The 12,945-nt window shown below is 42.7% G+C and overlaps 1 protein-coding gene across 6 annotated transcripts in view; it reads right to left on the minus strand.

The window, feature by feature from the left end:
• The window catches only part of VPS13B (vacuolar protein sorting 13 homolog B), a 1,005,617-nt gene that overhangs the window by 41,384 nt on the left and 951,288 nt on the right, over positions 1-12,945 (minus strand). For all 6 annotated transcript variants that reach the window (XM_075920304.2, XM_075920302.2, XM_075920305.2 and 3 more), the window contains 3 exons: positions 11,647-11,930; positions 9,435-9,562; positions 4,152-4,351 (listed from right to left, as the gene is read on the minus strand). In XM_075920304.2, the coding sequence (XP_075776419.2) occupies positions 4,152-4,351; positions 9,435-9,562; positions 11,647-11,930 (612 nt within the window). The remainder of the gene's footprint in view (positions 1-4,151; positions 4,352-9,434; positions 9,563-11,646; positions 11,931-12,945) is intronic.

The raw sequence follows: 12,945 nt of genomic DNA on the forward strand, positions 1-12,945 counted from the left end.
TGAGACTAAGCATAAGTGAGTTACCCAACAGTGATTTTGAGTTACTGGAGAACAGGGAATACTGTGTTTAGGAGATTTTTTTGGGGGGGGGGGGGCAGGTAACTGCAGGAATAAGAACTAATATCAGCTTTGAATATATTACAATAGGAATATCTGCAAAATTACAAACACAAACTTGCTTTGCAATTAACTGACATATATGATAAGTTGAGATCATTAATATACTATTCTATATGATAAGGACACCTCAACATTATTATAGTGAAGAAGTCAGTTATGGACAAAGAAGGCCGGGCATCTACATGAATATTTATAGCAGTCACCAGGATTTATAATGGGCCCAATCATCATGTAGACCTTGAGATTTTGATCATCAGACTTGTATGGCATGCCAGTGGCAAGATAGGATATTCACGGATGACTGCTTGTTTCTTATGACTAAGTTTCCACAAGAAGAGGTAAGTATGCATAATGTATGGTGCAGAATGCCATCTTAATTTTACATTACAGCTACATTCTCATTTGGCTTGGAACGTTTGTATTTTAATTAATTATACACAATATTGCTTTGCTCTCAGTGTGATTGTTGTTAATTAGTGTTAACACTGAAGTTCCCAGCCAGACACTAAACTTAATTTTGTTATGTCTGATGACATCATAAAGGGACTAGAACCTTTCAAAACTAGAGAATTAACCAGTAACAAAATGGAAATCCTTAACAATCAATATAAGCAATAACCCATAATCAATAACCACTCAGTGAATCATGTAAAAGCACCAATGTACAAACTATCATTGGACCAAACAACCAAAAAATATCTTTGCATATAATATAAAATACATATAGATTTGTGCTAGATGCTATTACATTTGAAACTTAAATCATCACACAAATTAAACAGCACATCTGCAACATCTAGTATTTTCCTACAGAGACAGACTTAAGATACCTGTGACTATCTGTTTTCAAGGTAGACTATGAAAGTAGAGTAGCTATATTATGATCACAAAATACCAGCATAATATATAAACAATTGCAAAATGTTATCTTAGCTTCATTTTTTTAAAAAATTCTGCTTATTCAAGCAACACTTCAAAATTGAGCCAAGAAAGTTATTCTATTAGCCACAATGCCCTTGTTCAGAAAGTCCAAGAAATGAAGCAGATTTATTGGAGCATAAGTATCTGACGAAGTGGGTCTTTGCCCAAGAAAGCTTATGCTCCAATAAATCTGTTAGTCTATAAGGTGCCACAGGATTCCTTATCGCTTTTGCAGATTCAGACTAACACGGCTACCCTTCTGATAATAAGAAATGGAGATATCTCATACAAGTCAAGGGGACTTTTAAAGCTCGAGTTAAGCAACCTGAAGGTCTGAAGTGTTAGAATTTTTAATTGGAGAGAATTCCTCCACTGGGATAGGATCTTCAAATGCTTTCAAAGCATCTAATTCCTTCTTGGAGCCTTATTTCTATCATGAACACTGGACTGGCATAGAATTAATGACTGGAATTTGAAACCTTACACTGGTTGGCTGGCTTGTTGAACTCAACTGAACTAATTAACATGCCAATCAATAATCAAGAACATTTTGTGACTGGTCCCAAAGGAAAACAGTGGAAGCTACTGTGATTTTTTAAGTCCCAATCTGTTTGTGTTGTACACTAATTCCTTCAAAGACGCAAAAATTTCTGTTTAAAAAATACCTATTCAGGCAAGGAAGCTTTCACATACCTCAAACCAGGAGAAAAAACAATTGAAGATTAAAATAATCCCCTTTTGTATACACATAAACTTGATTCCCATGAAGCAGCAGAGGGAGAATGTCAATGATAGGGCTTGTGGGATTTGGAAGGATAAGGAATCTACAATAGTGCAGTTACTAATCGAGAGGAAATTTGATCTTGATCAAATCTGATCTCTTGGCTCTTGCATATGTTTTCTTCTAGAGCCCAAAGTTTCTCAAGGTTGATGTGTCTAGACCAAGTAATTTTACAGCAAAGCATTTGGGAGTATGAAAAAGTAGCAACAACTTAAAACTGGAAAACGTGTATTTTTTGTCATAAACATAGTTAAAAATAGCCATGCCTGAATAACAGAATCTCAGAACTACAGGGCTGGAGGGGTCCTCAAAAGGTCATCTAATCCATGCCCCCATGATGACACAGGATCAAATAAACCTAGAACATCACTGACTGGCATTTATCTAACATGTTCTCTAAAAACTCCAATGTTAGTAATTCCACAACCTTCCTTGATAACCCATTCCAGTTCCTAAATTAGAAAGTTTTCCCAAATATCTAACCTATATTTCCCTTGCTGCAGATTAAGCTCATTCTCTTGCCCTATTGTGTGTGGACATGGAGAAAAATTGATTACTGTTCTCTTTATAAAAGCACTTAACATATTTGAAGACTTCCCACCTCAGTCTTCTCTTCTCTAGGCTAAAAATGTCCAGTGTTTTAATCTTTTCCTTGTGGGTCAGATTTTCTAATCCTTTTACAATTTTCTTTCTCCCCTTTGGACACACTCTAGTTTGTCCACATTTTTGTTAAGGTGAAGACACAAAACTGGATGCAATATTCTATCTGAGGCCTCTCCAGTGCCAATATAATTATATCCTGCATCTTATATACAACACTTTTGTTAATGCACCACAGATGGATTTTGGCTTTTTTTTTTTAAAACAACTTCAGCATATTATTTGTTCATGTTCAATTTGTGATCCTGTGTAGCCCCCAGATCCTTTCTCAGTACTACTGCTTAGCCAGTTATTTCCCATTTTGTATTTTGCACATTTGATATTTTTTATTCCTATCTGAAGTATTTTTCACTTGAACTTCGTATTGTTAACTTCAGACCAATTCTCCAATATGTCAAGTTCATTCTTAATTCTAATCCTCATTTTCAAAGTTCTTGCAACCTCTCCCAGTTTGGTGTGTCACACAAATTACATAAGCATAATCGCCACCTCATTATCAAAGTCATTAGTGAAAATACTGAATAATGATATACTCCAGACAGACCCCAACAGGATTTCACTAGACACATCATCCCAGTTTGATAGCAAACAATTGATAAATTGTCTCTGAGTATTATTCAAATGATGTACATTTACTTCACATTAATTTCACATTGTCTGTACGTCCCTAGTTTTCTTATGAGAAGATAATTAATAATCATGGAATCATAGAAATGTAAGAATGCAATGAACCTTAGTAAGTCATCTAGTTCAATCCCCTGCAATGAGGCAGGATCTAAAAGGTCCACAAATACAGATCTGGAGAGTGTTTCTAGGACTTACATGGGAAACAGTTTCTGGGTCATTCACAACACAGATAGTAATGTATTTAGCATATAGCTTGGTTCTAGGAAGATGCAGAACATAGTTCTTCTAAGGATGTTAAATATCGGGTAATTGACTAATCGAATAGTCGATACATTTTTGCAATTCTAGTTGATACATTTTTGCAATACTATTCAATTAGTCGATAGGGCACCTCCACCTTTGAAGTGTAGCAACAGCCCTATGGTTGTTGCTACACTTCAAAGAGAAAAGAGCTGCATGGAGCTTGGTGTCAGCTGGGGACTCCCCTGCTGACCCCAGGTTCCGTGTGGTGCTACGACTTTGAAATGCTGCAAGGAGCCTGATGCTGGGCTCCCTGCAGCGTTTCAAAGCAGTAGTGCTGCACAGAGCTCGGGGTCAGTCCCCACCTGATCCTGGGCTCCGTGTGGCACTACTGCTTTTAAACGCTGTGTGCAGCCTGGCCCCAGGCTTTAAGCAGCCCTGCCGCTTTGAAGTACCCTCTTTTCTCTCTCTCCCACCCCCAATGCCTCTGTCTGATAGAGGCAGCAAGGGGCGGGGGGAGGGGGGGGGAGGGAAGCAACTAGTCAACTATCCAATAAGCATTTCCTTATCAGATAGTCAACTAGTCCTTCACATCCCTAAGTTCTACCAATGTAAATTAAAAAAAAAGAAAAAAAAGACTATAATCTGGAAGTACTGAACTTTGAAGGTCTGACATGATGGAAAAATATATTTCCATGTAAATTTGCCTTTACATATGGAGCTGATACTACCGTGTGCCTGGTTCAAGCCATTTATCCACATATTAAAGACTCTAAGCTGAGAAATATTTTTAATGATTTACCTGTGTGCCTTGATTATTAATATCCACAAAATCACTCCATTCATGTGTTAGTTCATCTGATGACATCACTTTCAGAAGAATGCTGGGCAATAAGTCTTTGGTTTTGCAATCTGGGTAACTGGAGACTTGATGATAAAGCTCATGATGAACAGAACATTCAGCCGGAATTTTCTTGCAATAAACTTCAAATTTTGGTGTATCTGAAATTTCACAAATTGTCTAGATTAAGTTCTTATGGTTCAGCAAATTCTCTGGTTTGGCACTGTTCAGCTTCCAAAGGTGCCAGACTAGACAGGTTCTGTCGGTACAAAAAATGTTTTCCTTTGTCTTTTATGTTTGGTATTTGTTTTTTAAAACTTTTTTTCTCAGTAGCTTTTATTATTGTTCAGTACAGTAATTTGCTATATCTAGAGCTAACTGAAAATTATTCAACAAATAATTTTTGACAGAAATTGTCAGCTGGTCAGAATTCATATGTTCTGTGGGGACATGTTAATTTCAATACATTTCATGAAACCTGCTTAGTTTCCAGCCAGCTTGCCCATATAGCTCCTTAAGAGGACTATTGGGGAGTCTGGGATTCCATACTCCTGGCTCCTCTGAAGCTAGAAGTCCTGGTTACCAGGCTTGCAGCTCTTTCTCAGCCCAAGAGTCCAATCCTTGTAGGATTCCCAGCTCCAAGGAAGCTCACCAGATGGACTTCCCCAAAGAGGGGACTCCCTGTAAAGATAGGAACAGGACAGAAATTCCATTTTGTGGAGAATTTCAAGTTTTAGGTGGCTGTTTTGAATCAAAATGAATCAAAATGAAAAGAATGGTTACTTACCTGCAACTGTTTTTCTTCGAGATGTGCAGCTCATATCCATTCAAATAAGGTGTGCACGCCGCGTGCACCATCTTTTCAGAACGTTTTCCGAAGCGATACCCGTAGCACCGGCAGGTCGCCCCCTGGAGTGGCGCTGCTATAGCGGTGCATAAGGACCTCTGCCGGCGCTGCCCCTCCTCAGTTCCTTCTTGTCAGACACTCTGACGAAGGGGAGGTGCTGACAGGGCATAAGTGACGACTTTTCCTTGTTCAGCATGAGGCCTAGCCTCATTAAGAGAGTCCTTGTAAGGGATACATGGGCCTCCACTTGTTCACAGGATCGGCCACAAATGGGCCAGTCGTCTAGGTATGGAAAGACGTGCACCCCCTTTTTGCAGAGGAACGCCGCCATAAGCGACTTGCATTTTGTGAAGACCTTGGTTGCTGTTGGAAGTCCAAACGGAAGGACCGTGAATTGGAAATGACAGCGGGACACTATAAAACGCAGAAACCTCCTGTGGCTTGACCTTATTGCCATGTGGAAGTAAGTGTCTTTGAGGTTGGGAGTTGCGTACCAGTCTCCTAACTCTAAAACGGGGATGACAGATGCCAGGGCTACCATTCTGAATTTTGATTTCACTACCGTTTTGTTGAGGTCCCTGAGGTCCAGAATGGGACGAACCCCATGCTTGGGCTTGGGGATGACGACATAGCGGGAATAAAACCCCTTGCCCTGTAAGCACAGGGGGCCCCTCTCTGCCACTCCTTTTTCGAGGAGCGCCAACGCCTCCAGCTGAAGAATCCCTTCGTGAGAGGTGTCCATGAAAAGGGACGAGGAGTATGGGTTGGAAGGGGGAGGGCCCAGGAAAGGGATAGTGTATCCACCCCTGACTATGCTGAGTACCCAGGCATCTGAGGTAATTTCTGCCCAGGCGGGGGCAAACCGCGATAACCTGGTCCCAAACGGGGCCAGGGGAAGTGACTGGTATGAGCAAAGAACCCATCAAAACGGGTGTTTGGACTGCTGAGAGGGGGCCTGTCCAACCCCATGGGGGTTGTCTCCTCTCGGGCGGTGATGACATGCCCTTGCTGAAGAAGGGGCTGCAGCTGCCCCCACAACCCTACTGGGAGCACAAGGATGGCGTCTCCAGTAATCCCCAAGGGGGACCTGGGACTGCGTTCTCCCCTGCAGTCTGTAGGGGAGCTGATGCAGCTGAGGGGCCGGTGTGTGGATCCCCAAAGAGCGGAGAGTTGACCTAGTGTCCTTCAGCGTATGGAGCCTAGAGTCGGTGCGCTCCGAGAACAAGGATTTCCCTTCGAAGGGTAGGTCCTGTATGGTATTCTGAATGTCGGTCGGTATTCCAGAAACCTGGAGCCAGGCGCTACGGCACATAACTACCCCTGACGCCATGGTGTGGGCTGCAGAGTCGACCGCATCCAGGGAGGCCTGCAGTGCCATGCGGGTGATGGTTCTGCCCTCAGTGGTTATAGCTACAAACTCCTGATGCGCCTCAGGGGAAAGTTTGTCCTTAAACTTATCCATTCCTTGCCATGTATTGTAGGCGTAGTAGCTAAGCATCGCCTGTTGATTCACGTGCGGAGTTGCACACCGGTGGCATACACCTTACGCCCCATAAGGTCGAGGCTCTTGGGCTCCCTAGCCTTCGGGGATGGCCCCGGCTGTGGGAGTCTTTCCTTCTGTGCTGCAGCTTGGACAATCAAAGACCCCGGGACAGGCTGAGAATACAAGTGCTCGTGTCCCGACTGCGGGACATAATAGCGCCTCTTGACTCCCTTTACGGTAGGAGCCAAGGAAGCTGGAGTCTGACACAGGGCGTTCGTGATCTTAGCCACTGTCCTATTAAGAAGTGGGAGGGAGCATCATCCGATAGGATGTCTACCATCAGGTCCGTCTCTTCTACCACAAGTTCCACAGGGACTCCAAAGTTGGAAGCTAGGCAGAGAAGCAACTCTTGATGCAACCTGGCATCCATCGTTGGCATAGCTGGAGCCGGATCTGCTAAAGTTTTGTTAGGGGAAGACGACGAGGAAGACTCCCGCAGTAGCACCGGGTCCAGCGTCGGGCCTGGGTGGGGGGCCGACTCGGCAACTACCACAGGCGCCAGAAGTGGCTTCAGTACCGAGGCTGTAAGGTCCCTCGTTGCATCCACAGCACTACTCCCCTGAGACAAGGGAGAGGGTCGCGACAAAGATGCCAACAGAGCCGCTTGGTGTTCCGAAATACTGAATACTGGCACAGGCCCCTGCCATTGATGATATGCCCCGGCGTCCAGAACAGCCACAGAGGTTGAGGAGGCCAGGTTTGTTGTATGTGAGGCCGATCCCATCTGTGTCAAGAGTGGGATCTGTGCCCCGACGATGCCCTCGAGGATCCCGATCTTATTGAGTCCGCTTCGGATTCTGAGGAGTAATCGGATGCAGGCCATGGTGGGGCTGACGACGAGTACACTGGTATCGCCGGAGGCGCAAACCTGGCCATTGACTCCGGCTTGCTCACATGTGCGCAGCGAGGAGGTCATACCAGTGCTGGCACAGGAAAAACAGTATCCGTGCCCTGCTGTGGTGTTGGTACGCTGCACATCGTATGCGGTGCCGAACTTGGTGCCGGGTTGGAGGAAGGCAGAGTTCATTCGCCCAACTGATGGTGCCCCTACCGGTGCCGCCATGGGCGCTACCGTAGACAGCTAGATGATGCCGGTGCTGTCGACGTATCCCTAGAAGGCGCCAGTGTTGTCAACAGGGACAGTGCCAGCGTAGTCCACAGGGACAGTATCGGTGTCAGCACTGGAATACCTTGTATTGGTGCCGGAGTTAGCGGTGCCAACAGCGGTACCGACAGTGGTACCGGTACTAGAGCTGGCAGTGCCGTTGGTGGTGCCACATGGCTAGTCTGCACCGGTGTCGGCTGCGTCAACGCCAAGTACGGGGCCGGGTAGTATGGTCCCGATTATGTAGCTGAAATCAGCTCCAGCAGAGGATCCAGCACCGATACTGTGGTGGGGGGCAGTGTCCAGCCCGCGCCCGTTGGTACTGCCGGTGCCGGGTGAGGTCTGCAATCCTGTGTGGAGTCAGGCATTCCAGCGTGCCCTGATCTTGCCGCGAGCGGTACTGGTCCCACAGGGGACGGTCCCACCGCATATGTAGAGGGTGCTGACCAGTCTGCCCGATGCAGGGGAGAAACTGGTACCAACACGGCCCCCGGCGTAGATGACTTCGACCTCTCCGCTTCAACAGACGATGGAGGGGAGGTGGTCAGGCTGATTAAGTCCTGCGCCACCTCAAAAGTCTCTGGCATCAAGGGTCGATGTGTAGGCAGCTGACCCAGACTGGATGGTCAGACTGCCCGCTTCTGCCACACAGCATCGCTTTGAGAGCCGTCCGCAGGCGACCTGTGCTGGCGGTGTAGGCCCGACCTGGACTTCCAGGATGGAGACCTACCATGTGATATCTTCGCCTTTTTCGGTGCTGGGGAGTGGGAACGGTGCCTGGCCCTTGGTACTGATGCCTGGAAAGGTCGGGGCATCTTGCGTTGACACCGGCGCACTGTGCACCGTGGAGTGACCCGCCAGTGCCGGTTGAAAGGCCGCTTCCATTAGAAGGAGCTTCAAATGAGAGTCTCTCTCTCTCTTTGTGCATGGTTTGAATGACCTGCAGATCTTACAGGCTTCTGCTAAGTGGCCCTCACCCAAGCTCTTTAGACAGCTATCATGAGGGTCTCCTTTAGGCATGAACTTAGCACATACCGCACAAGCCTGCGGCCCTGGCATTCCTCACCCCCGAAGGGGATAAGGAGAACAAAGAACTTGCCAACTATCTAACTACTTGAACTATTTACAAAAAACAACTCTAACTAGAAATGGGAACCATTAACTACACAAGATAGACACGCTCCAACGACCGTCATGGGCGGTAAGAAGAAACTGAGGAGGGGCAGCACCGGCAGGGGTACTTATGCACCGCTATAGCGGCGCCAATTCAGGGGGCGAACTGCCGGCGCTACGGGTATCATTTGGGAAAACGCTCCGAATAGATAGTGCACGCGGCACACATACCTTATTCGAATAGACATGAGCAACCACTCGAAAAAGAAATAAAGAGTTTAAAATCACTAAGTCTCAGATATTTCAAGTTATTTAGGAGTTGCAGCACTCAGCATTGCAACATCTGATTTAGGAGCCTAAGTCTCACTCCAATGGGAATTAGGCTATCATGAGATGTAGGATCCTAAATCAATTAGGCACCTCAATGCTAAGCACCACAATGCCTAAATAGTTTTAAAAATCTAAGTACTGACTCTTAGCAAAGCAGAATTACCTTTCTTCACAAATGTTAGTCATAACTACTGCATCCATAGAATTAAAACTTCCAGTATAGATAAAGAGTATTGTGGGAGGTTGAGGAGGGGCGGGGGTTATGAAAATGTTTCTGATTGTTGTGTTGTAACATAAATTCCATACCTTTGATGTTCTCCTTTAAAATCAATGAGACAGAACACCTGTTGTGGATAATTATGCGAGGACTAGGGTCTTCCGTAAGAGTTAAGTATGTCACCCCAAGATGCTCTTGATAAGTCAGTGCTATGGCTCTACAACATAAAAAGATTATATATATAATTATATAATTCTTGGGATGCTCTTCAAATTTACTATTATGAACACCCTTTTCTGCAACATTTTTATTCTTAGGTCCAATTCTGCAGACACTTAGCACATTAAGTGTCAGTAGTCCTACTGATGACACATTTTAAAAGAAAATCAAGAGAAAAATAGTACATTAAAATAAACTGACTTTAATGGGACTACTTGTGTATAAAAATTAAGTACCTGCATGCTGCAGGGTCAGAGCCTTAAACTACAGTATTATAAAGGACTAAAAACAAATAAAATTTCAATGCCAAATTTTGAAAACTAACTTCTGAAACAGCTCAGGAAAATTTGCATGTACATGTAAATGTTATTTGAAAAAACAATAACACAGTACTCAACATTAATGACCCATAACAATAACATCATATTAAATTCTAGCATTTAAATTGCATCACTACTGTTGCAATTTAAAAAAAATCAATTAATTGTGCACCATCATTAGCTAATGAGAAATACTATTTCCTGATTTGCACACACAACTGATTGTTTGCATGTGCAATTTTAGTAGCCTCTTCTGAAAATCTGCTTCTTTAAAGTGATTTTTTAAAATTAAATAACATCTAAAAAATATGACTATTCCAGTTTTTGAAAGGGAGTGGCATGGATCCTTCCTACCCATCAGAACTCCACATTATTCTTCTGTATTCTTAGGAACACTATTTTTGCTAGCATCATTCCCTCTGAAGTCCACATGGATATCTCTGGAATCCACCAATATCAATTCTAAATTATCCAGAGGGATTGCTCTTGATATTGACTGATAAAATGAATTCCCACCTTATTCCATACAAACTGAGCATGTTGCCTCCAAAGCACCTCCCATTTCTGCTGGCCAGATGAAAGAAAGACTACATGGCTGATTCGGAGCTCACTGACACTGATCTAGCCTCATTGATTTTAGGTTTATTTTTCATTTACACCTGCATAAGTGAGAGCACAATCAGACCTAAGGTCTGGAAATTAAAGCCAGGTCTTCCTACTTGATAATGTACTTTTTTTTTTAACTTGCTGGAGCATTTCTTGTTTTGAAAGGGGAGCATGTATTTAGATATAGCAAGCCTTAAAGCATGGAAAGTTTTTCCACTCCATTCTCAAAATATTTTCTTCCCAATGTTTCTTTTCCTGTTCTTCTCACTTACTCTTCTCATTTAATGTTACTGTGCATTTTCACATAGCTTTCCAAAATACATCTCCAAATTGCTAGATTAAAATTTCATGGTTAAAATATTAAAATCACAAAATCTCTTAAAGAAAACATCTTCTCAAGTTCTCTATTAAGATTTCTAGAAATATTTGGAGAGAGAAAAAGTACAACAGATTCTACTTTATTATTTTTCAGCATATCTCTCAAAGGGCTACTATGAAGTTAAAAATCATATACTGTATTAAAAAACAATTTTCTTCTCTGTGCCACTAATTACTTAGATTAATAACACCAAAATGATTTTTGAACAAACTCTATTTTCACCATTTACTTCATCTGCTTACTTTTTTCTTTTCATTCAACCTGGGCCCTAAACTCTCTATCAGTGAATTTCATTTCCTGGCTCTTAATGCTGCAGTATTTTGGTTGCAAACGCCACAAAAATTGTTTAAATTTAAACTAAAAATTGTTTTCACTGATTGAGGATAATCATCAAAGCATTTGTATAAAATTTGATTTTGTCAATGCTTAAAAACAAATCCTACAGTTTAGAAGTACATTACTTAACATTGTATATCCAACTCTTAATCTTGAAAAGACTTATTTTCATTCTCTCTTATTCTATACATGTAAAAGGAGGGGCCATGTAAATAGTAAAATAGTACAAGATGTACATGTTCATAACATTCAACCATTTATTAAACGTGTCCAAAACATCAAACAGTAATAGTTTTTTTAAATTAAAGTGAGGTCTGACTTGACATGTGGTGGACATGTGTTGTTATTTTAACTTTTCTATTAATCTCTTATGCTTTGTTTCTAGATAAAGCTTTATACTGACAGTCAAAGAAGAACATCATTCACATGTATTCAATTTACCTGGTACAAAATCCACTTTCATTACAAACACCAATGGGTACTGACACACTCTGTCTAGGAAATTCTTGTTTAATCACAGCTGGCAGGCTCCAGCACTGCAAACTGTCAGCACACACAATTGGACTGAAACTTAGCAATATGTGCTTTTTCAGGAGGGACACTTCTGATGTTGACTGACTGATGTCTGACATCAGGTCCCAACAAGGAACAGAGCTCAATTTTTCAGTAGGTGGTTCCCCAGCTGGGCAGATTCTGAATGCTGTACTATCTGGTATGTGTAAATACTAGAAAGAAAAAGAAGATAATGCAAATACATGTTAGGTCATAACAACAGTTCATTCATATTTAATTTTTACTGTGAACAGTTATAAGTGTCCAATTAGAAAACTGTAACCAGCGTGTATGTGTGTGTAAGGAGAGGGGATGCAAGAGGACACATGTGGCAAGAGGGAGGGTTGACTATCCTGTCCCAGATCTGTTGCCTTTCCATTGACTGGTAGTTGGTGACTGGATTAGTCAATCATCTTGTGAGCCCTTCTTCCAAGATACCCCTGCATATTTAAATGCTCACAAGCAGGTGATGTGGCGATGATACCCAGAGACATCTAATTCTCTCTCCCTAAGCATTTAGCTCATCTGTCAGATGTGAGGGATGACATGGCCACTATGGATAAAGGTCAAAAGAGCCACCTCCTAGACCTGAGTTTTTGCTGATGGATTTTGTTTCCTATAGAAGGGGACATTTGAAGTCCTTGTGGAGTGAATTCCCCCTTTGGCAACCTCTGTCCACACCTTCATGGGGGAGGGAGCAGAGAGGATTCAGAAGTGGAGTCCTAGGGTAGGATTAGGTTGATCTATCCTGACTAATTGGATATATTGGTTGTAACCCTGCACTAGAACCCAATAAATGTTTGGTATGTGAGAGCAGGGGATGGGCATACAGTATCCCTCCACAATGTTAGATTAATTAAAGTTGCAGTCCACCCCTTAAATTGATTTCATGTGTCTGTTGTTCATTTACCTGCATGCCCCGATCAATACATAAGTGACCGATTAAAAATACAGTTGTGCCTGCATGCATTCTGCTTACTGTAAGCTTACTTCCTGAACATACAATGCTGTCACCAGAAAACTTAATGAATTGATGTACCCCCTGAAATACATACATTTGGGGAATATCTACAGATCTACGGATTATGATTAGGTTCTGGAGTCTTCCCAAAAGGGTATCTCATATATTTCATCCTGCAAAGCAGATGTCCCTTTTCTACATGAGAACTTAGTACAAATTCTCAGAAG

Source organism: Pelodiscus sinensis, chromosome 2 (assembly GCF_052426305.1).
Source record: "Pelodiscus sinensis isolate ZL-2025 chromosome 2, ASM5242630v1, whole genome shotgun sequence".
Taxonomy (NCBI): domain Eukaryota; kingdom Metazoa; phylum Chordata; order Testudines; family Trionychidae; genus Pelodiscus; species Pelodiscus sinensis.